The sequence below is a fragment of the Aythya fuligula genome, chromosome 4 (genome assembly GCF_009819795.1).
Source record: "Aythya fuligula isolate bAytFul2 chromosome 4, bAytFul2.pri, whole genome shotgun sequence".
Taxonomy (NCBI): Eukaryota; Metazoa; Chordata; class Aves; order Anseriformes; family Anatidae; genus Aythya; species Aythya fuligula.
Window position 1 is genome coordinate 14970438 of NC_045562.1, and position 25514 is coordinate 14995951.

The 25514-nt window shown below is 44.9% G+C and overlaps 1 protein-coding gene and 1 long non-coding RNA gene across 2 annotated transcripts in view; one reads left to right on the forward strand and one right to left on the reverse strand.

Annotated features, from left to right (window-relative positions):
* Positions 1-15983: 15983 nt before the first annotated feature.
* Positions 15984-25514, reverse strand: part of LOC116489201 — a 28467-nt gene continuing 18936 nt past the window's right edge. The window contains exon 3 of the long non-coding RNA XR_004253250.1: positions 15984-16121. This is a non-coding gene — a long non-coding RNA (uncharacterized LOC116489201). The remainder of the gene's footprint in view (positions 16122-25514) is intronic.
* Positions 17786-23926, forward strand: GC (GC vitamin D binding protein). The gene is made up of 12 exons (XM_032187402.1): positions 17786-17846; positions 19637-19706; positions 20159-20291; positions 20395-20606; positions 21337-21469; positions 21963-22057; positions 22372-22501; positions 22590-22792; positions 23012-23144; positions 23297-23394; positions 23648-23780; positions 23873-23926. Exons 1-12 carry the CDS (start codon positions 17786-17788, stop codon positions 23924-23926), a joined length of 1455 nt encoding a protein of 484 aa, XP_032043293.1.

Sequence of the window (25514 nt, forward strand, 5' to 3'; positions counted from 1 at the left end):
CTGCGTACTTAAAGTTTAGATTGGGGCACAGAACAGGCCAACAGTCCACTTCTCCTTCCTGTAAAAATTGAAACAAAGCTCAACACATTGATGGAATACATTTCCATTTATTAGCTAACTTTGCTTCCTGTCAAATGGAAAAAATTTATTTTGCCAGAATTGAAATAGATTTTAAGGATCAGCTTCTCAGCCTGGTTGATCATGTAACTACGTATTTGAATAGTGAAACGAAGTTTCCTAAATGTAGCAGAGTATCATTTGCTTGTTTCTTGACTAAAAACAACACTATTATTATAGGAAGAGAACTTGAGTTCTCTGGGGTTTTTGAAGACAGCATTAAATACTGGTTTACAATAACTTTCCGTAACAATATACAAATCCACTACAAGTTCTGCAGTGATGGCCTTGCAGACTTATGCCCATATGGGGCATGGTCACACAGAAATCTCTGTGCAATCACAGCAACTATTTAAATAGGAAATTAACAATGCAAATAGATCTTAGTTAGCATGTTTGAGAAGCACTGAACATGGATCTAACTAGCAACAGTCAAAAGGTATTTTACTGTCAACTGCTAAAAGAGTTGTTAGAACAATACCTGCAATATGTGTTATCTTCCACTTAGTGGAACTTTTAAAAAAAATAAAAGTAAAAAAAAACAGTCATTGCTGTAGGATCTGAGCATAAACTAAACTAAACTTGCATTAGGCAACTTTGTAAGCACTTCAGATGTTGATAACATCCATACATCTACACTGCACCTAACCTTAGATATAGCACTGATTTACTGTATCAGTGTCTTTTAGTTCTGTGTGTCTGTTAACCTAATCATAAAATTAGGCAAAGAAGTGCTGACTACAAACTTAGCATCTTTTGTAAAACCCATCATATTTAATAATGACAGATGTCATTGCTGCTGTCTGCAAATGTTTCTTGCTGTTCTTTTGCCAACATTAAAATCATCTTAGGAGAATACAAAACACAATACTTACACAATGCTCTATATTACATATAATTATCTCTTAACAGTAACTTAGCTTTGAATGTAATTTGTTTCCTGATGTTCAGACACCTCTTGATTAATATCACATTTAAAAACAATGTTATACAGACAGCTATAAATGAAAACTGCTAATTTTAATCAAATTCACTGCTGCACTAATTAGCATATCAGTGCAAAAATTAAAGCTGTAGGGAGATAATCTACAGTACTTAATGAGAAAATAAGTGTTCTTAATTTTGTGTGTTTGTCCAGTAATTTTTTTTTCCTTTTCTAATTTACCACATGGCACTGGCACTCAATTTTTCCAACTTTTGCTGAATTAAAAAAGAAAATTGCCCTGTCTATTTTGATGAGACAGGTATCCAGCTGTTGTAATTAAAAACTGAAACTCTTCCATCAAAATCCATCACATATGAAAGAATCTTTAAAAATCATTTAAAGATCAGATGACCTTATAAAAGTTGTCAGAAGTGGACAAACACTTTTAAAAAAAAAGTTAATATAGTGTCAAGGTTTCCAAGCTTTTGTCAAGCTTTTCTTTTCAGTCATTAGACCTACTTATTCAGCAGTAGGAAGAAAACTGGTGGTGTGTCATTTGGCGCATGCGCTATAAATGCTTTAGTATCATTCTTAGTCTGAAAAGCAGGTGAAGAGAGAGCAAACGACCTGCTGCCAAGTACATTTTGCTAAAAACAACAATCATTATTCTTGCTCCCCTCCAAAACACTTTACCCATACCAGGCAACAGCACTGGTGACAGCTGTAGGTCCAGTTGTCCCCACTGTGGTAGAGCTTGTGCCCCATTTGGTCGAGCCACTGGCTGGTGACGTGACTGTCACACTCTGAGCAGCAGAAGAGACCAGCACTGGGTGTCTCGCAGTCACAGGCTGTTCTCCAGCAGAAAATTCTCTCATCCTGCAAAGACACATTGCCCTGCTGTCAACCACAAACCATCAGACAGCAACACAGAGCAGTGACCCAAAAAAAGCCCCCCACTACACACACACACACATATATATATGTATCAAAGAGAACGTCTTTGGCATATCAGAAAATATGAAGTTCTTAGCATATTAGATGTTACTGACATCAGGACTCGATCGTGCAAGTTGTAATACCTCAAATACCAGTACTGTCCCAGTTTCTGTCAGCGCACTGATTCAATGCTGTCTGAATGTGAATGGTGTTTTTCTGTCTGCAACTAACTGAATTTAAAAGAAATCATTAAGCATACCCTCCCTCTAAATATACTTGTATTATTCAGCCTTCTTAAGGCTGAAGAAATGCAGCACAAGTTAGTTTACTTTGTACTTTCAAGCTCCCAGAACAATAAAAATTAAGCTCAAAAGCTTTAGCCTCTCCAGATGCCTCAAGACAAAAGAATTCTCATTGACTTCCTAAGGTCACAGAATGCTTTGTGTCTGCTGTGAAAAGCAATGTAAACAAGATTTCTACCCTAATTACTCCCAGTTTTGCCTTAAGCATTAATTTAAAGCAGTTCGTCTTCACCAGGAGGGGCAATGACAGCGGTCTTAAGGAGACTACAGATGTCAAGGATGGCTGGGCTGAGTACAGAGCAAGCACAGCCAGTGCTGCCTCTCACCACCTGCTTACCAGCCAGGTCATCACTAATTTTGAGAGGACTTTAAGATTGTCACTGACTCTGGTATTTTGCAGGTACCAAAATACATTCCCATAGTAAGCACAGCTCAGTCTACTTCAACGCGGAACATGCTGCCTATGCAGGGAGACAACACCTTCAGTGTCAAAGAGCTCACAGCATACCTGGACACTCTCCCATCAGAGGTCTTTCCCCATATTGACTAGCAACCTGACCCATCTTTTTCCAAGCAGTTCTACTTGGCACTTAGAAAATTCAAAAATTTCCGAGTATATACAGATATTTGAGCAAAAACATCCCTTTATAACATGTTGGTACCTTGCTCTCTGTTATTTCATAACACCATCCAGATGGAACACTCAGCTTATTATGTAGCTTCAGGACATTCACTTCCCCACTCTATTTGTTATTGGAAGCTTGTTCACAGAAACAACATTTTAGCAAGATATTGTTATGACAAGAAAAACCCTTTGACAACATCTTTCAGTAAGTAATTCACAGTTCGTTCTGCTCAAGTCCTGGTAACTCATTTCATTGGCATGTCATAAGTCTGGCAATCCACTGAGCAGGTTTTCCCTGATACTTTATTATTCTGTAGGTGGTGTTATTTCAGGGGTGTTGAGCAGTACAGGATGTAGTTGAATATGCTTTCTAGCAGATTTCCATCAGCACAAACACTGAGACCCATGAAGCCATTTTTTTTTTTCCTAAATAAATATTTTTGTAGTCAAAGCACTTAATAGCTGCTGAGTAGTCTACAGCCAAAAATAAAACAACCACAACTATTAGGTGCTCAGGCTGCCCATACTATATAAGACATTCATCCTCTAAGCTCAGCTTCTAAGGAACAATTTTTTCATGCTCCAAAAACGAAAGTGTAGGATAAAAAACTGCACTTCCAAATCCACCCTTCCAAATCTTATTAGTAAGCAGCACCAAGGAGCAAAACAAGATTTTCAACAAGTACCATATTTTTATTTATGCTGCATTTTTGCAAGAAACCAAAAATCCCTTCCAAGGACATCTACTAACACCTGTTTTCCAGTGGATTCAGCTTTGATTTTCTAGAGCTTTTATAAGTACTGTAGTTACAAGTGTCTATTCATAGTATCTTTCATGTGCTAAATTGTAGTTGAAGGGACACTGCTACTGCCAGGGTCTCACAAGTGTGTTAAGAAGCAGACCTCAACCCTGTGAAGTTACCCCCAACAAGATGACCATAGCCATTTCCCCCCTCTGTATTGTGGGAAAAGATCTTGCAAAAACATTTACTCATCTTTTCCTTATTGGGCTCCCACACTACACATACACCACAATCATACCATGGCTTGGATTCAAAGAGACCTTAAAGATTATCTGCCATCACTAACTTTGTAGGGCTAAAACTCGAATCTTACTACACTTCACTTCTATGATGTGGACTACCAGTTATTGAAAAATGATGGCCATGTGGAGCTGGCTGCAATCGTCAACCAAATTTTGCTAATAGAATTATAACAGAAACAGTCCAATAGTACTTGGTTTCTGCAACAACTGAAGACAAATTACAAAAAGCTACCAGTCAGCGTGCATATTTCTGAAAAAAACACCGTTTCTGGAACAACCCACATCAAATGTTTACTCAAAGCATCCAAGTGTCAATGGAACCACTTTTATGTGACATAGGAGCAATTAACTGAAGTATTAACATAGCTGGTCAGGTTTAAAGTTGGGCAATATAGTACTGAGATAATTAAGCAGCATCCACCATACAAGCCCAGCATTTTATCAATTACTTTGAATAAATAAAAGTTCCCACATGGAAAGAAGGCACTATGTTAACTGCAAAGATTCAAAAAAAAAATTTAATGAATGACAGAAACACAATGACCACATGCACAGTACATGACTGTGTCCAAGACCCAGTGAGAATCTTGGCTTTCTGTTGTGAAAGCAGCAAGCACTTTTAGTATGAAGAAAAAAGAACACCCACAAACAAAAGCACAACTTACCTTTTAATTAAATTGTCTTGACTTTGTAGATTGCAATAAGCAGACAGGTTTTGAAGCCAATACTACAATGTTTTCTAAGAACACTGGACTTTCATCTGTAAGAAGAAAAATGTTTCAGATATACAGTTCCATGAAAAAACTTGGGAGTAGTTGGTAGTTGAAGACATGAAAAAGAATAAATCTCAATCTGCTAACATAATTGAATAGGTAACTAATACAAATACCTGCTTAAGGTATATTTTTCAGCTTGACTCTCAACAGCAACCTAGTATAAATGTGATTTGATATATGTTTGATTTACTTCCTTCAAGGTCGAAAAGAAAACTATGTATAAGACATAGCACTGAAGTGCAACAGAGCTGCCTTCCGTATCTCCTGCCTGAGTACCACACGGACAGAAGTTTATTGACGTAAAACCACAGGGCAGCATACACTGCCTTGATCCCACCTGCTATTCCACCTGAAGCGCTCAAGTTATATCAGAGGTTCACAATGCCTTCAAAGGAATCTATGCTCCTTGGGACATACTAGGCATCATTAAGATTCATCGTAGTGTCCATCATCAGGAAAGAAGCATTAAGGCTACAGATGTCTGAAAAATGACACCAAAGGTTTCATAAAGACTATAGCCACCTGGGCATATGCATCAATTGAAAATCAAGTTGGACTTCACATTTTTATTAATTTAGCTCAAAAAAAATTACTCAGTCAATACTAAAACCCATAGGGTACTGCTTTGTCTTAGACTTGATTGAGTTTAGAGACTTGATTAACACCTCTGCTCTGAGCAGTTTTAAGGCTAGTCATTAAAAAAGCAATGGTTCACTCTAGTTTTCTTCAGCAAACACCACAAAGTAGTGTGCTTTTCCATCACCACACTATTTTCACTGCGTACAAAAATAGCTCTCATTAGGTAGCGTTCCAAGAAAAGGCAGTTTCACTTTTTGCTATGAAATGAAGCTCCCACACCTGCTGTCAGAATCCCATCAGTCATTTTCAGTGGACAGCCACATTGCAGTACTAATGCCATTTTATTCCTGAGATTCTGAGACAACTATGAGAACAGCTCTGTTGAACCAAAGCTAAAAATAAATTACAAATTCAGAATGCTTGCCACTCCTAAACATTTCTTTAGACCTTTGATTTCTACAAGTGAGAAGAGATTTATTAACTAAGAAAAGGCTTGACGTTCACCTGCTACTCTCTATGCTGAGAAACATAGGTCTTTCCAGGTAAAACTCCAAGGTCTCCATCACAGTCAGGTTCTCAGGAACACACCTCAGACACCTGAAACGCAAGAGGATAAGGATAAAAGGATAAAAATATTTGATGGATGACCTATAGCCTGCAAACTCTTGAATCTTGCAGATTGAACTGTATCAATCTTTTGTGCTGCCTACAGTACCTTCTTACTTCTGTTCTTAAAATAAATTAGGCAGAAAAACAACTGTCAAGCTGCACTTGTGACAAAAATCTTTTCTACTCACTGAAAAGGATAGGTCTACGTGACATTTTAAACATTCCAATTCTACACTAAACATCAAACTCCTACAGATTATCCGAACAGAAAATTGAGTAAGCTGTGAACATCTCCCATTAAAAGGCTTATGTTTACAACATAAAACAGGCTTTGTGCCAGCAACTTTCACAGAATACTTTTGACTAGAAAGAAAGCCTACAGAGAATAGCTACTTCTTCAGGGTTGTCTTTGTGCCAGTAACCACAGAGAGGGTCATTGGGATTTCTCTGGGACACTGCTGACTCTGAGAGGTCTCAATTAAGGCCACAGAGCCCACATCACACTGCCTGCAGTACAGGTCACCATCTTTCCCCTTAATCCAGAGAATTCTGAGGACACTAACAGCTTTCCAGAAGCATCTTTCTTTCTACCCCTCCGCTGTTGTGCTTACCTTCAAATACACCTGTTCGTTCTAAGGTTATTGACTTTAACTGGGAAATAAGTTATTCCAAGCTGTCAAACCCTTTGGCAAAAAAGGTTCCCCCTTCTTCCCATCTTCCCCCTTTTCTGTCCGCCAGAGGACATAAGGCATCTCACTCTTCATTTGTCTTCACCACATCAAAGTTTACACGTAAAAACACTAAAATGGTACATACTACATAGCTTTTATTGGATCTCTGTTAACCTCCTAAAATTGTTTGCTCCCAGGTTTTCATTACTTTGACCATTCATGACTTGTTGATAGACCTAGGGTCTCCAGTGTCATCCTGTGATCCTTTTGTTACCAGCCCTCAACCGCACACTACATTACATGCCTTATCTATCAATACTTCTGCTATCACACTAGACTAGGCTCCCACACTACAGCATGAAGTACTACAAATCTCATTACACAGTAATAAACAATTATTCCACAGCCTAAATACAAATTATTGTTATACTTCAGTTCTAAAATAATACAGAAATTAATCAGCTTAGACAACAGCACGACCTTGGCTGCTACAAGATTGTCATCTGCCTATTACCCATCTCGTTTCATATTCCCTTTGTAGTAAAAATTAGTTTCACCTTGATCCTTACAATTCTGTGCAGCTTCGTATTTCAGCAGGTGCATGGTAAACACAGGACTGGTGTCTATAACAAGAGCTGGTGAAGTAGATGGAGCAGCAGGGCTCACACCAGTGCTGAAACATCTTAGGGCTGTCTTCTGTTGGCTGTGCAAAAGTGCCTGAGAAGGCCTGCTTCCTTTTCACTAAAAGTAAATAGAAAGCATCAGTTTGAGGTAAGAAGAAATCTATCACAGCAAGCCTTTGCTTCAGTCCAAATTCTTCCTTAACAAAATGAAACATCAAATGCAAATATCTTCAACACACCCCTCCCTTCTGCCCTGGACCACCGTGAACTAGAGACATGTTGTCAACTATGGATTAAATAGCCATAACCCCATAAGACTGATGTCACACTTTTATTGTAATCCTAAGGACCTTTTCTCATCCCACTTTGCACAGTGAGACCTACTCACTATAGCACCTGGAGATCACGTGAACCTAGCCCTGGGCTGCGTAACAAGAAAACGACAAGAAAGCCCTGAAAATCATCCCTGCCTTAAGGGCACCCGAGGCCTGGGAGAAAGCCCTTCCCAACCTGTTTGCATTTTCCTTCCCTTCTCTGCCACTTAACTCTCCTCCTATTTCCGGAGATGTTATTCCCTGAGGCTACATTACATTGTTAAGTTCAGTGCAGACATCTGGTGGTCAAAATGGTAATGGCAACTGAACATCAGCGATGCAGTCTGACCAGTGACCAGCAGACACATGTCCATTGACTACTTAAGAAGAGTTTGTGAGCTTGTTTCTGCAGGGATGCAGATTCAATTCTTTTGTGGCCTTACCAAATAGTAGAGAAAGAGGCTTATGCAGTATGGATGTTGCTTAATCTTTCTTCTTATACCACACAACTCATTTCTTAGTCAGGCCTCAGGAACCTGCTACTGCTGGGTCATTAGAGGAAAAAGTTAAGTGGTTAATATACCTGGAGTTACTCTTGTAAATGCATATCCACCCAGAGGGGAAAACAGGCTTGGATTTCATCTACATACCAAACAACACATTCCCAAGAAACATTAGCTTTTTAAATGCTCTATATTTCAATAACTGCCTCAGTCAGTCCTATATCACGGGGCAAATAAGTTGTTAGTTTTTTAAGCAAGCAGTGTTCTCAGCTGGCAGCCCTCATGGGCAATTACATTTCTACTAAAGATAATGCCTTACCCTATTATTGTAGGCTAGTGCAAGCCCTGTGATACTAGTATTTAACAGCTAAGTTCAGGGCAGCAAACTGTAGCTATCACAAACTCACTCAATTAACTAAAGAGACACTGAAGTGTTTCTAAGTGCATTAAAACCTTAAAGGAAAAGGTGACGAGCACAATGGAGAAGAAGACAGATCAAGCACAGTGTCTCTAAACTACCGGGAAACTGTCTTGAATTCACCTTTTGTCCTCCAACTCCCTGAACGTTTTCTGTACTTCTGGGGTAGCTACAATTTCTGGCTACATCAGGAATAATGTGGCTATTTGTCCTTACCTAGAACACACTTCATGACCAACAAAACTTGAAAGGTGGGCAGCAATCGCTTGCTCTGGAACTCATGTCACTTAAGTCACTTCACGAGACATACAGCTAATAACTAGATGCACGTAGACAAGCATGAAAAGCTGCTAGACAGTCATCATGTTGGCATGAGCCTGCTACTGGAACAAGTGGGAGAACACAGTAGGAAAAGAAATATCATGACACCATTTATCTTCCTAAGAAGTTTTTAAGTAGAGCATTAACAGTATTTCATTGTTGCCTTGAGCGCTTCAAAGAAAAGGAAAAACCTATTAAGCTATCAACCAAAATGTTGAGTTTATTACACTCCTGTCAGAAATGCTCCCAAGCAAGTTTTCTGCGGTAACCTTAACTGTTGAAACTGAAACAAAAATATATTTACCTGAGCAGTCTGAAAAGCTACACATTACTGTAAAGCAGTCACTGACATAGGAAGCTGATCATCTGGGTGTCTGCTGTCTGCAATTTCAACTCATTTGAAACCATTCTTGTAAAGCAGAATGAGGTCACATGGTGACTGAAGAGCACTACATCAGGAGCACCAAGACTCTCCAGAATATATTCTCTATAGACTATCCATTCCCCTCTCTACCATCGTGAGCAACCTCTCACTTTTAGCTATCCTGCCCCTCATGATTACAAGTATTTATATTAGAAAGAATGCTGTTCCTTTGACTGCTCTTACCAGAAGCAAACTGCCACATGAAAGGCTACTGCCTGCTAACAGAGTTGTGACAAGGACAGCTGCTTAACAGAAATACTTCAATAGCACTCTGATTATCAGACACGTTATCAGTGTTTCATTTTTTAATCTTAATTCCTGAAGGGATTCCAAAAACCCATATATATATATATCCTAAATGTCCTCTATAACACATAAAGACCACTAAATCCAATCAAGGAACCAGAACTGCTTAATTACATTTCCAAGCACTCTCAATCAAACAAGATCCACATTCCTAGTATAGGATGGGCTTGAGCACAGCTCTGCAGTAACTCAGAAACAAAGTACAAAGTAAACTCAAGAGCAAAAATTCATACAGGGGCTTAGAAACAAAAGCAAAGTGTCACTGATAGCAAAGCACAAGACAAGTCCTACCTGACAAAAAAGCTGAAGTAGCTCTTAGCCGTTTTCATCTATTTTCCAGCTCCTCTGCTTGGCAAGCCAAAGATGTACTCATGCTCTGAGCTTCAGCCTGTCTGAAAAGCAGTATATTGCAAATAAAGTAAAAATTAACATAAAAAAAAGAATCATCCCATAATGTAACATTAACCCATAAGTTTCAGTGGATTGGCTCTGTACAGGACCTCAAAAATTGCAGTTTATTATTGTATGAGGATAACCACACTGTGTCTAAGAACCATTCTAACTAGTGCTGCCTGCATTATCCACCTATTTCGCAAGTATTCATTCTAAATAGATGGTTAGAAGCAAGTGACCTGAAGTATATCTGGTCAAGGGTAAGAAGCTTTAATATCAGCTGTGTAGAGGCCATTGCTGAAACCAGTATTTGTGTTCTGACATGCTTCTGCATCAGCATCTGTTCCCATTTGCCTAGAGCAGTGTGGAAAGCTTTACCATCATTCTAGGAACAAGCTCTGCATAACATGTGATGTATAAAGCCAAATTTAGGACTTCCTACCTGCACACAAGGGTAATAGAAAGCCCAGTGCATATATTACACATGCTACCTTAGTTTTAAGTTGTCAATATAGTGAATCTGTATTTAAGTGTATCTGATAAAGAAACTAAATTAGATGACTGAATAACCATACTTGCATCTCCCAGGGCTCTGCCAGCGAAGACGCTCCCAAACCAAAGTGCTTAGATAATTCACACAGACTTCCTCCTGTGGTGGTTTCAGCCTGCTGGACAGGTCAACTCCACACCACTCACTCACCCTCCTCAGAAGGACAGGGGAAGAAGATACAACGAAAAGGGGCTCGAGCATTAAGATAAGGACAGGGACCTGCTCCACCTTGGGACTCTCCATGAGCTGCATGCGAACTTCTCCTCCAAGCAACTGGAGCACCTTTTCCCCTCCTTTACCAACCTTGGTATCTGCAGTGTTGTTTCTCTCTACATTTTCTTACTCCTCTCTGCCACCTGCTGTTCTGCACTATTTCTGTTCTTAAATCTGCTCTCACAGAAGCGCAACCAGCATTGCTCATCGCTTGTGACCTTGGCCAGCAGCGGGACTCTTCTGGTGCCAGCTGAAACTGGTTCTTATCCAACATGGGGCAGCTTCTGGGCTTTTCACAGAGGAAAAAAAAAAAAAAAACCTGTCTGTTTTTCATCTAGAAAACTGTCAGATAAAGAACCGGGCATATACACACCCATGACAGAGCTCAGGTAATCTCCAGGGAGCCGTTTAAACCCAAGATCAAATGGTGCTCCTAGCCAACAGGCAGAACTAGTGAGTAAAGGCACCAGGTGAGGCTTCTCAGGCCACTTAAGGCCTCTTAATGCCATCAGAGCTCCTATAAACTCAGCCTCACAAGAGGCAGAAAAGCTTGGGAGTTATCTAGTGTGTGAACTACACAGGTCTGCTATACCCAGTCACTGAAAGAACTATCAAGTGTCTAATTACAGGAATCCTTTAAGGAAATGTGTTCACTATTTTGAGTGAAAATAAATTAAAATCCTCATGCAGCACCTCATCACATCTCACAGTACATGCTGCTAAAGAACGTCCACACAACTGTGTGATAAAACAACCAAGCAGACACTCAAAGCACATAGTATTGTGAATGTTTACATGCATTTACTTTTTAAGCAGATTTTTCCTTTGGAATTAAAGGCAGAATTACCTCAGCATCCAGAAGTGGGACTGACAAGAAGTTTTAGTTGCACATGACCGAAGTGCAGTAGGACAGCAACAGAGAGAAGCAGGTCAGGAAAATAGCGGATTGAAGCTTCTGGAAAAGGCAGTACCTCTTGCAAAGGCCCAAACCCAGAAGATACACTGAACTTTCCAGGATACACCTGCATGGCATAACACAGCCTTTTCCAGTTAAGCCTTGTCAGCACAAAACAAACTAAACAAGTCACACTAACAGTACTGCTGAATGAGTAACTCTAGCCAGGGTTAAAGGACTCCAGTGAAGAAATTAACCAGGGAATCCTACTAACAAAAACTTTCCTCAAGAAAAAAGGCACTATAAACCTCACTTCAAGTCAGCATTAAACCATAAAAATGCTTCAGTCTGTAGCAGACACTTTAACATGCACTGTCTAATTAACAGAAGATGCTGAGGACAATTCCTATTAAAACTAGCTTTAGAATTACTGACAAATGTCAATGCCTCCTATGCTATAAAGTAGTACGAATAACTTGGGCTTTAATAACCCTGTGAAATTGAAGTAATAAATTCAAATGTTTTCACAGTTATACCACATATGACAAAATTTAAGTCATTAATTAGTAAGAGAATAGTAATTCTCTCTGCCCAGCTACCCAACCTACCACATCACTGAAAATACAGTTTCTGCTCTTACTAAATATGAACTCAGGACTTGGCTTGAATACAACTGATCTTGCATCTTTCCAGGAAAGCTGTTTGCCCCCAAATAAAGTAAGTTCAACACTGTCTTCCTAAAGCAAGTCCTATAAGTCACACACGCACACCACAGCTTTACCATGCCTACCCAGAACAAGAACATGAAGTGTCTGAAAAAAAATGGAAGCTCAAGAACACTTGGAGAAAAGCTTTCTCAAAGTGTACTAGATAATGAAGTTGATTTTGCATTGGCTGCCTCAGTCCCCCAGAGGAGGAGCAGGCCTTTGTGCAGGAGGCCCTGGTGCTCCCAAGGGTTGAATTAAATGCCTCGTTTTTTCCTTTTTCTTAACCTGTTGTTTCTTTAACATGTTTAAGTGTCTGTTTGCAGGTCCCCTGCTCGTTACTGACTGCCTACAGCTCAGGTGTGAAGTTGGAGCTGAGGTTAAAGTTGGAGGCTTTGCTCCCAAGTTGTACATAGACTCTCAGCACCTTTCTCTCCCTGCAGGAGACGCAGGGTGCTGCTGCTCCCCTGTCCCTCCCTGCACCCTCCCAGCTGTGTGTGTGACCCTGCTGCCCCTCAGCTGCCAGGCGCTCGCCTGGTGCCCATGATGTGTTGCCCAGCTGCAGGCTGGCACCAGCACGTCCCCAGGGCTGTGGTGCGGGGCCAGGGCAGCCACCCCTTGGGGTGCGCTGGGCTCTGGGTCCCCCACCACCCCATTTGCGTCCCCATGGCCCCAGAGGTGTCCCCAACACAGCCCCTGCTGCACGGGGCTGGGCTTTTCTCACCGCTCTCTTCACACAAAGGTTTTGGCACAGATCCTTTCAGTTCCTGCAGGTGGATCATGAGGCACAGCTCACGGTGGTGGTTGGTAGCTCCTGGTTTAAGGTTAGCAGCAGTGTTTGGCCATGGGTGTCAGGGCACATCCTGTGGGGCTGCTGGAGCTGGATGACGGACCTCCACCCACCTGGGGTTGGTTTCTCCTGCAGCTGGGGCTGTTTGTGGATGCAGCTCACCACTGCTTTGTGCTGTTGCTTTACTGAGCAGGTGGGACACTGCAGGGAGCATAGGCATCCGGGGAGCCCTGGATCCTTCCAGCTCCACAAAGCTACAGCCTGTACTTGTTCAAACAGTTTGGACTTTAGACAAGGTCTTAAGTCAGTCACTGTCATATCTTGAATATTAATCTTCAGTGCCATAGTCGTGCATTGTATAGGCATTGACTGATTCAGTTTGTATTTATTGATTTATTAGCCCAGAACCTTAACATATTGTGCCTCCAGCTTGCAGACATCCCCACCTTTAGATAGCAGGCATCTCCAGCCCTGCTGGAGATCTTTGGTTCACTTCCCACTCACTTCTGCTTCGGCTCATTTGCATCTCCATCTTGCTTTGGAACCCCAGCACAGGGTCCCTGTTTTCAAGCCTCAATAGTAGCACGCTGGGCCCCTTCACAAGCCCCCAAAATGCAGGGCTCAGGCTCCATTTCCAAGCTCACCCAGCTCAGTCCTGTGCCCGAGTCCCAAACCCGGCCAAATGAGCCCAGAGCCCCACCAAGCCCAAGCAGCATCACCCTGAGCCCAGCCAGGAGCCCCAAGAGGTGAGAGCGTGGCTCAACCTTGGAGCACAGCACATGGCTCTGACAAAGTGCAGCTGGGTTCAGGGCCAGTGCCATTGTGCATCGGGCACTGCCTGTAAAATTAATAAATGTGCTGTTTTTTACATAGCTAATTAATCTGCCTTTTTCTGTATGTAAAGCCTACATGCAGGGTGCCCCAAGTGTCCCCCCCACCATCCACCAGCACCACCCACTCCAGCTGTGGGTCTTTGCTCATCAGGTCCCCACTCATCTGTGAAGTGCCCACAGCTGTAGTATGAAAAAAAAGAAACTAAAAAAAAAAAAAAAAAAAAGGAAAAACAAAAAGGAAAAAAAAAAAAATAAAAAAAAATGTAAAAAGATAAAAGGGGAACATGAAAGGAAAGGGAAGGAAAGGGAAGGAAAGGAAAAAGATTAAGTAGAGGTAAAAAAAAAAAAAAGACAAGAGGAATTAAGTAGAAGTTAAAAAATAAAAAAGACAAGAAATTATCAAAATAAAAGCCCACCCAAAAGCAGAAAGAGTAAAAAATAATAATAATAAAATAAAAGCATCACAGAGCATCACCTCCGAGCCCTCAAAACCATGGGGCTGGTTTTAGGACTGGCTTTGCCACCCCAACCCCCTGATTCATTTCTTTTTTTGTTTGTTTGTTTGTTTGTTTGTTTGTTTTGTCTCCCCAGGCAAAAGCAGAGGCTGGGGGAGAATTGCTGGGACAGGGTCTCCCCTGGGCCATGGGTGCTGGGGGAAAGGCGATTTAATCCAAAAATTAGATTTTTTATTTTTTTTTCCCTTCTGGCCCCCCATCCGCAATGGAGACATGGCATAGAGTGCTCTGAGCCCAGCTTGGCTGGGAAACCTTGCGTGGTTTGCTGCACATCCCCTCATCCCCTCGGTTGCATCCCCTATCCCCCACCCCAAATGCCATCACACCCTGGCTGCGTCCTGGGGGGTTTATTGGGAGCTTTTCCATGCCCGTGCTGCCGCCGAGGCTGGGCGCGGGCCTGCGGGTGATGCTGCTCTTGGCGTTGCGGCTGGTCTTGTTCCTGGGATGCTCTGGGGCTTGGTCTTGCTTCCCCCGGCAGAGCATGGCGATGGAGAGGCAGGTGGGGGCACGTTCATCTCTTTTTCCAGTAGTAGTAGGTGGCACAGACACGCACGTACCCTGCCAAGGCAACACAGCGGGGAGCATTAAGCGCATGATTACAATTCCACAGGCCCCTACCCGCCTTTTAACGGTCCTTTCAGCCTCACCTTTCTTCTTGCTCAGCGGCTTGTTGGAAAACCTCCGATTTTTCCTGTTCCTGCGGCTGGGGGGTACCCTGCCCTGGCCGCTCCCCCCGTACCGCCTGCCATAGCCCTGCCGGTGCCGCGCCATCCCCGCGCCCGCTCGGCCCCCCGGCACTGACCCGCTGCTGGTGGTGAGGACAGGTTCTGGGGAAGGGGGGCCCTTTATAACAACCCCCCCGTTGCCAGGGGTGGTGGGTGGGGGCTGGTCCCACTGTCTGCTCACAAAGGGGCGCTGGCAGCATCTCCCTCGGCATCCCTCGGTACCCAAGGGATGAGCCGCCCGCGGCAGGTTGAGGCTCCGGCCTCAATCTTCAGTTTTCTGTTTGTTTCGTTATTATTTTTCCTCCTTCTCCTGCACTTTGTACAAGTCCTCAAGCGTGTATTTTTAAAAAGGTTCCTTTAAAATTGAAAATGTAACAACTTAAACACTGCTGAGACCATCAGGGTCTGTGCCAGACTTGGGAATACAGCCTGGCTGCTCTGCAGCGATGTTGTTTGGGGCCAGAAAGGACAGAAATGGCCATCCCAACCCCTCCTCCTCCCCTCATTGCAGCTCAGACCACAGTCGTGCCTTCCTTTGTCCTGGTACAACACAGAAGCACCTTTGGGACAAGCCAGCACCACATGCCCACGCACAGGGATGGGCGCAGACCTCTGGACTGCTTCCTCCTGGCTCAGCACCACCTTCCTCTGTGCCTTGCTTCCTGTCAAGTTTCAGGGGCTCAGCACACCCCAGGACCCTCTCCCCAGTGGCTCTCACCCCCCAACTCTGCCGTGTCCCCTTTGCCCCTCTCCCCACCACCCCACAGCCCCTTTCCAGCAGCACAGCGCTAGCAACCAGACAAGAGACAGGAATGCTTTCAAGACTTTATTAGCAGGCTTGCACTGCACAGGCAGCAGCAAGTGGGCTGTCTGGGGAGGGGATGCAGGGGTGTCACATTCTGACGGTAGTGGCCGATGAACAGGGAAGCTGCGAGTACAGGAACCTGCAGGGAGCCGAGTTACTGGTCCGTCCTTTTCCTCCTGGACTTCTGCAGCGGAGATGTGGGAGCTGTGGGGCAGAGAGAGCATCGTGAGTTCCCTGCCTCACCACTGTGCCCCACCACCGCTGCTTCTCCGTTGATAAACCACCACATTTATCAGCGCTTCTTTCCATCACCCACACTTTTACTTCGCCTCCTGCCGGTGTCCAGCTGCTGCTGGCTTTTGCCCTGCTCCCTGGGGTAGCTGGAAGACAATCTCATCCTGCCACAGATGCGCTGAGGCTGCCGGCCACGCTGGTACTCTGACGTGCCCGATGTTGCCTCCATGCTTTCTGGAGTCCCCCCTCCAGCTGCCCCACAGATATGAAGGTGGCTGGTTGTGAAGTCATAGCGCCCGGTGATGATGCAATAGGGCAGCAGTTGGCAGGCACTACCCAAGTGGCCCCAAGGGAAAGAAAACAAAGGGAGTCACCTCAATGTGCCACCGAATAACTCATCCCAACGATTCACCCGGTGTTTCAAATGTTATTTTCAATCAGTTCCCTTTCTTCAAAAGCACATTTCTAAGGAAATAAATGGACAAAATTGCTGTTAAATGGGTTCTCTCTGGTTAGGGATTAGCTGGGAAAGGGTCTGGGTGATCTCCTGAGTAGCAACATCTGGTGCCTCAGCCATTTCTCTCCAGACACAGCTCAAATTAAGACTCGATGCTGATTTTGCGATGTGCCACTGTGCTTATTATTGTTTGCTGGACTCATTTCTGGCTTCTCATGAGCATGTTAGTGACCGTCCTACAAGAAACGGGGCCAGTTTAGGGCTGTCAGCACCCATGTCCCAGCCAGCAGGACCCATGCAGAGCTGCCATGTTTGCCCTGCTCTGCACCAGCGGATTAATTTTGAAGCATCACATGGAGGGTTTCATGAGCTATTATCCTGAAGCTGTTTATAGCAGATTCACACAGGATTTTGTTAAAAAAGAATCAAATAGATGGCAATTCAGCAGTGCACCAAGTGACAGCTTGAATCATGTGGGATAGTCAAAGGAGAAACAGGCTATGTGTTTGTACAAAAATATATATATATATTATCCATTTTTCTTTTAACCAAACACTGCTCTGCTCTCTAGAGGTCACGAATGAATCTCTCCAAGCATTTTAAGTTTGTTGTTATTCTGCACACCTAAAAAAATCATCACTGTGCTGCACAACATTTCAGCTGGCATATTTGCTTCAGTGGGGTGTCTCACAGGGGAAAGCACCCTGGCTTTTGCTCCATTTTCCAACCACGATGCCTGCTATCTGCCTTCTCTAAGGCTGACACCTGACCATCACCCGTTTCCACCCAAAAGAGCCATCCCCATCCTCACAAGTACCTGCAAAGACCATGTATCAGGCTCAGAGCACACTGCTTTGCACTCATAGGATGCACAGGATACTTTCCCCCGTACATCTGCTTTTGCATGGGTCATGGGTAGAAACTCTCTGTCTGGACTCCCATAGCAATGTGCTGCTGTTTTCCCTGGGTTAATTATTAAAATCAGCCCCATTTTGGAGGTGCTGGCACCCTGAGCCTAGGATGCTTGCCCCCTGCCCTGTGGCCAGGATTAATCATTGATCCAGTAATGCTCAGGAGCCCCGTATAAATTCTGGTTTGGGTTTCCCACTGCTGCTTTTTGCATGGGGAGGGAGAGCAGTGGTGGTGATTGCTGTCCCTGCCCTGGCCACGCTGCACCATGAAGGTGGCTGTCACCCTCCTGCTGCTGCTTTTTGCCACAACCCACGCCGAACACCGAGGTAAGAGCGCTTACCCCTGAAATCCTTGTACTGCTGTGGCTGCAATGGAGCTGTCACCCTGTACTAGACAGGGTCCATGACACCCTGCGTATTAATGTCAGTAAACTCAAAAGTGGGGTTTTCCATCCCTGGCTCTTTTTTCCTTACGGAGCTAGGTGAATTGAATGTCTAGGACCCTGCTCTCTGCTCACAATGAGCAACATTTTGCTTCCTCTGCTGCTCAGCGGGGAAGCATAGACCTGCTAAAATAAATAAATAAATAAATAAATATATATATATATATATATATGTCTTCAGTACTGGATTCTGAGAAAGAGAAGGAATTCAAGACTTCAAGACACACCTACAGCTAGACACACTAATGCTCATCCTGGTAGGACGGTCTGCAGGTTTCCCTTCCTTCCAGGGACCATCTCCCCAGTAATGACAGCAACAAATCCTCAGACAACCACAGCAAAGTGCTATCTGCCCCCTTCATTCCATCTGCTTCAGAGATGTATTTTTCTCTGCAGAAATGCTAGGATTTGTACCTACTGCTTGTAGCCACAGAGCTCTCTCTTGCTTTGCTATTCCCTGAGCTTTGCTTGGTTACCAGCAGACAAATCCCTCCCCAAATGGCCTCTAATTTCATGCTGAAAGCCCCAGAATTACCTTTTTACAAAAACTTCTTCCCCCCACAAATGCAACCTTGAAAAATTACCCTTACCTTTTTTTTTCTTTTTTTTTCTTTTTTTTTTTTTTTTTTCTCTCCTTACTGAAGCAATTTGACCTTTGGCTGATAAAGTGGTGTATAACCCTGTGGTTTGGGTAAAATGACCCCGTGTCGCATTGGTGGAGGCTGGGGCTGACACACTGCCGAAAAAGCAAAGGGGAAGCGGGCTAAAACAGAGATTTGGCAGGAGTGTGAGAGATGCAGGCAGGAGAATGTAGCTGTGGCTGGGATCCCAAAGGGGGTGAGGGGGATCTTTTCTGGTCCAAAATCCCCAGGGAAGATCATGTCAATATTGCAGCAGAGAGGCCAGCACAGTATCAATGTTTACCCTGACAGTAGCAAAGTCTAAGTGATGCCTTTTTTTTTGCAAGAAAAAATCAATATTATTTCCAAGGGATGAAAGAGAGGCTGGGGATGCGTTTGCTGCTGCCTGCTCCTGACCTCCACAGCCCCAGATAAAAACCAACACTGCCTGTTTCAGCCATATAGGAATGTCCGCGTGCGTAATGGCCGAGTGTGCCTGACATTTTCCTGCAGCTCTCTCAATTACAGGGAGGGTTCCTCCTTCTCCCCCTTGTTTTGGATGCAAACTGCAGCAGCACAACCCAGGTAACAGAGCCACTTCCCCCAAATGGGCTGGGCAGCGGCAGCAAGTCCCAAGCATCAGGGACCACAGCCAGGTCTGACATGAGAGGAGAAGCTGTTGCGTGCTAAAGAACAGCCCTAAAGTGAATAAGGCAAGATTTCTGTTTTCAGATGAGACCTGTGTGATTTAGGACTGCCAAGAAGGGAAATGAGAATGAGAGTAAAACACAGACATGGTATGAGCATCTCTGCATAAATACATGCGAAGAAAAGATACATCATCTCAGCTCCCCAAAACAGCATGAAGTACTTAATAATGGTTTTCCCCTGCAAAAGGCGAAATATCCGAGTTATATCCTACAGTAGGCTCAATGGAGCTGAGCAGTGCTGGTTTTTTATTTGTTTCTGCAGGGAGAAAGGTTGTGGGAATGACGCACCCACATAAGCAGAATCAGCGAACTGATCCCAAACTCTTCTTTTTCTGCATTTACAGGTAGAGCATATGTCCGGGACAAAGTATGCCAAGAGTTCAAAACCATGGGGAAGGACGACTTCCGAACCCTGTAGGTACCTCCTACAATATTTACCCTCCCAAATTCAGCACGCAAATTCAGCACATAAGCCAAGACCCCCCACCAGAATTAAAAAATAGCTTGGAAACTGGCAGATTTATTTGGTCATTTATTCACTCCCCGCAAACAAGGGCTCCTATTACTCTAAATGGGCCTACCTACAGGAGAAAAGCTTGTTCCACAACTGAACTTCTCAAAACCAGTAAGGTGGCCAAATAGCAAGGAACTGTAAGAGCTGGTGCACATCCCCCTGGCCACAACAGCCCCAGCCCGAGATCTGATCACAGAGACCAGTCACAGTTTTTGAGGACGTGCTGCTGGTTCTTGTGGGACTAACATTGATGATCTCCATGGGGTTTTGTTAGACTGAGTTTCATCAGGCTTATGTTGATGTGGGCTTTTTAGAAAGTTTTAGTTCATCCTCTTGTTGCCTTTGCTCCCAGGACCCTCATCATGAACAGCAAGAAGTTCTCCAACGCCACCTTCGAGGAGATCAGCCACCTCGTGCGTGAGATTGTCTCGCTGGCAGAGACCTGCTGCACCGATGGCGCTGACCCCTCCTGCTACGATGCTGGGGTAGGTTGACCACTACCCTCTGTCAGTCCCTAAAACCGTGGACATGATCAACTTGGGGGAGCAGCCTCCAACCCTAGGCAAGCATCCTTCTCCCTTCCTGCAGTCTTCAGCCCTGTCGGCCAAGTCCTGTGGCCCCGACTCGCCTTTCCCTGCCCACCCAGGGACGGCCGCCTGCTGTGTCCACCAAGGCCTGGAGCAGAAGCTGTGCCTGGCCGCCCTGCAGCACCCACCCCGCCAGCTGCCCCACTACATCGAGCCCTCCAACGAGGAACTCTGCCAGGCCTTCAAGAAGGACCCCAAGGACTTTGCCGACAGGTAAGGGCTGGGAGGCTGGGCCAGGCTGGAAGAAGCACTCAGGCTTGCTGGGATGCCAAGCCAGAGTGCACACATGCTGGTCAACATCTGGATAATGACAAAAAAAAAATTGATAGCAATCTGGAGGGCTTCTTCATGTTCACCCTGAAGCCCATCCTTTACTTTCTTGGATGCAATATAAAGGTTCCCACCTTTCCTTCACTTAGGGCCACCAAGCTCTCTCCCAGGAGTCATCATTTCACTTTGCAAAAGTGCCTTGACCATAAAGAAGCTGTATTAAACACTGCAGCACTCAGCAGTGCTGCTGCAGCCAGACTGACTGCTGCCGTCCACAGGGATGAGGAGGTGATAACACCCTACAGCTCACACCACTACGTACATCTTTCCCCATCTTGCCCCTATGCCACTGTCCCAGGCAGCAGCAACCATTGCCATGGCTCTTTGCCAACCCTTTTATGGAGCTACTAGTGCATCCAAACAAAAGCTTGGTACATTCTGTGTTTGGGCATGCCACAAGGAAAGGATTTTATAAAATGGATGAGGGATGGAGGTGGCTTCTTCGCCATGCAAGAGGTTAGAGAGGGACATAAGGTGGGTCAATGGTAATAAGCCAGCAGCACAGGAAGGTGCCTGAAAGGCTGACATCCCCAGTACAGCTATAACACCCCCAAAAACATATCTGCTACTGAGTACCTGGTGCTGGGGTGTTTGAGGTCCACCTCTGCCACAGGTTCCTGTACGAGTACGTCAGCAGCTATGGCCAGGCACCCTTGCCTGTGCTCCTGGGCTCCACCAGGAACTTCCTCTCCATGGTCTCCACCTGCTGTATATCCTCAGCACCCACCGTCTGTTTCCTGAAGGAGGTGAGTCTGCTCCCCAGGCCTGCTTTGCCCTTTTGCTCCTTTGCCCCACAGATGCCCACAGCCATGGGTGTCTCAAACTCAGCCTTGCTCATGCCCAGCCCAACAGCATGAAGCTTGCTGGATTTAAATTTTCCCTTTTTCCTCTGCTTTTGCTTCTTCTCAGTTTTGTGGAATTTGAAGTTAAATGATACAGTCTGAATTTCCAGACATGAGCGAAGCTGTTAGGAAATCCACCTGGGTTTTGGTAGGACAATTTTCATGAAGCTCTAATTAGCACAAAAATTCAGCAGAAGTAGTACCGTTGTTTTTTGCAGTAGGTAATAAAAGGAGGCTGAATCACAGGGCTGCTCACAGCATAACCAAACAGCAACTCACCAGGCACAGTATTTTTTACCTTGCTATGGAGAGGCAGTGATGGAGAAGTTTCCATTGCACCTGGAGGATATCTCCACCCTACCACCCACTCTATAGCCACATCTTCTTCTTCTTGCAGAAACTGCAAAGAAAAACCCTCTCCCTACTCACGCTGATGTCAAACAGGGCTTGCTCCCGCTTCACGGTATATGGGAAGGACAAAGTGAAGTTCAGGTAAAAAGTGGAAATGGTGTTTTCTGGCCTTTAATGCAGGTCAGCAGGGGAGCACTTTCCCATTTCAGATGGTGGTTCCTTTCTGGTTTTCACCAGGATATATTTCAGCTAAGATGAAGGTTACTTCCACAGACCAAGGCTGGTTGTTCTGTGTGGGAGTGCTTGGGTGCTACATGCACGGATGACACACACAGCGTGTAGGATAGACAAAAAGTGCAAATATAGAAATATTAGAAGTGATTATGGTCACTATTTAAGTTTACGGAACAGATGAGCTGAAATCCTTATGTCCCATCTATGCTGTGTCTGCCCAGCTACCTGACCATGCTTGCCCAGATGATACCAAGCGCTTCATTTGAGGACCTTTCTCCTCTGGCAGAGGACGCATCTGAGGTGTTTGCCCAGTGCTGTGACTCGGTGGCTGAGGACTGCATGCAGAAGAAGGTAGGGCAGCCCTGAGCCCTCCCCAGGGCTAGGGGGCTCCCTGAGCAGGATGCTGAGCCCCACGTCCCCTCTGCTCCTCCCTCCGCAGTTATCAGAGCACACTGCAAAGGTCTGTGCTGCACTGTCGACCAAAGATGAAAGATTTGCTGACTGCTGTGCGGGAAAAGACATTATGCAAAACTACTTCTGCATCACCGCCTTGAAACCAGCCACAGCCCCCAAATTGCCTGAGCTGCAGAAGCCGACCAACAAGCACTTGTGTGGTGACGATGGGGCCCTCCATGCCAGAAGGTCAGCACCCCAGAACCCACTATCTCTGGTATTTTCACCCTCCTTGTCATTACACAACTTAATTATTAGGATTTTTCTCATGGTAGCCCCAAGAGACCCACACGCCATGAGAAGGGCTTGGAACCGTAGGGTGTACATCACTGCTGCATCCAAGAGCTGGCAGCTTCAACAGGCACAGCCAATACTAAATATTAACTTGTTTTCACTGCCCCACTTCAGGTACATGTTTGAACTGTCACGGAGGCACACCAATGTCCCTGACGTCTTCCTTGGCAAACTGTACGATGCATCTGAAAATGTCATCAGGGAGTGCTGCTCTGCCAAGGACGCCTCTGCCTGCCTTGACAGCAAGGTGACCGGGAGGGACACCTCTGTTTTACACACCATAAACTCCCTTGTCATTGCACATTGCCTCCCTCTCCAGCTCCTGCATTCCCCAAAACCCTCCACAGAGGCTCTTTTCCAGTCCTGGTTGTAGAAATCCCCTTCTTTTATGCCACACAGCGACAGCAAGTGGGAGCAGAGCTGCCCACCTTCCTGGAAAACGCCAACCAGTTCTGTGGACAGTACAATGAGATGAATTTCCTTGACTTCAAGAAGAGGTAAGAGCTCATCACCCTTTGTTGGTGCTCCCAGAAACTCATATTTAAATTTGTCCAAGTCTTTGTCCTTGAAACCTGGCTGTACGAGCTTCATTTCTCCCATGGCATCAGGGAAGCATTTCCTCTGATGATGCCGTCAGAATTTGGCAAGGTGTGCATTGTCTGCACCATGGTCTGGAGGTTGAAAACACCCGGGTCCCTACAAAAGCCCACCCCACATTGACACATCCTCCCCTCTGGCCCCAAACTGCAGGCTGAGGGACAGCATGAAGAAGACTATGCCAGAAGCCAGCCCTGAGCTGCTGACACAGCTGGTGGATCAGAGAGCTGATTTCGCTTCCACGTGCTGCCCCGCAAACTCGCCACCTCTTTATTGCGCTGCACAGGTAGGGCAACATCTCCCACTACCCCACATCATGCAGAAGGCAGTCACCTGCCCCGGGCTCATCAAGTCTCATTTCCTTTGCCCTGCTTGCAGGTGACCGCATACCTGGAAAGTGCATGCAAGCAGGGTTCCTGTGCGCTGATTTAGGTGTGGAACAGCAAAAAACAAGGCGGGGGGTCCCACTGGAGGATGTGAAATGCTGCTGTTTCCCGAACCAGGAGGGGAAGGAAGCATCCAGCTTGTATCCTCCCCAGCTGATACATCACTGCAGCCATAATAAAGATATTAAAAAAAAAAGGATCTTCACCCTGGGGACACCCAAACCTTGCTTTCTGTGTGGTCACATTGGGGCAGAGCATGGCGGATGGAGGGGGTCGGATTGGTGATGGGAGGGAGGAGTGGTGGGTCAGATTGTAGGTGGGAGGGGGAGGTCCCAGCTCTGGCTGTGGGAGCCAATTTTCTAAATCATTAGTCAGGAAAACCTAAATCACACATCAAGCACCCACACACATGGGGTTGCTCTCTTTGAGTGTTTGGACATTCAGTCAGCCAGAGTCACAAGCCCATCCTCTGGGATGGGACTTCTGGGGCCCTCTGCATTAAGGCAGAAATAAAAAGCCCAAATTTCACTGGTTTGTACTCCAAGACCATTATCCTTTTGGGTCCCTGCTAGCATTTACTCCCCAGAGCTTTCCTGCTTGCCTGAAAGCAGGCTCACAGCTCTGCCCTGCAGAGCACAAGCTCAGTTTTTGAGGAGTGGAGGAAAAAGCAGTCAGGGGAGAGAGGCAGCAAGATCTCAAGACAAGTTTGCTATTCAAAATAAAAACAAAAAATGTTCAGCAGCACTCCAAGAGATGGCGCCTGTAACCCAGGGAAATGAGGGATAAACTGTGCTTGCAAAATCTAATAAGGAACATGAACGTAATTCAGACTGTTGCGAAACAGGTTAGCTTTACTTTAGTGATTGTTGCATTGTTGTTGCACTAGTTGGCCTAGGCCCTGCTGCTCCCCAAAGCAGGCAGAGCGATGCCGTTCTCAGCACCCCCAAAAACAGACCTGCATAAGGCTCATATAAATCCCATACAAGTCCCACATAAATCTCCATGCTGGAAAGTCGCCCTTGCCACCACCTACTCTGTACCTTCCCATACAGCATTTTTAAAATGGTGAAAGAACTCCTTCCCAGTGCTATCAGTTATGTCAAAAAACAAATACTTTATTATTATTATTTTTGACTGGAGGGGTGGAAAAAGAGGCTAGGCAGATGAACGAAAAGTAGATATACCAACAAAAAGAGGCATACCAAAAGCCCCAAGTGCAAACCTAGGCTGTGCTGGATAACATCTAGCCTTACAAGATATTGCAACCATACATCACACAGCTGAGCTTACTTGCAGAAACAACATTTTTCTTGACAAGACTTGGTACCACCAAATTTCCTGTGGATTTGAGGAAATGGACTACATTGAGGACAACCCTGTGGTTGCTTCACAGTGGTTTTAATCATGGGCCTCCGAGTCCTCCATGCAAAAGATTATTCTCTTTTTCTGCGTGCATGTCCTTCCACAAACCTTTGCTGAAGTGGGTTAAGAAGGTATTGCCCCATCCTTGTCAGTTCCAAGTTAGAATCTCCTGTCCACAAGGGAGCCTCTGATAAACAGCTCTATCCCTTCATAATCCCACTTTTTTTTGGTGCCAGGAAGAGGTTTTAACAGTTGGTAATGTTACTACTTTT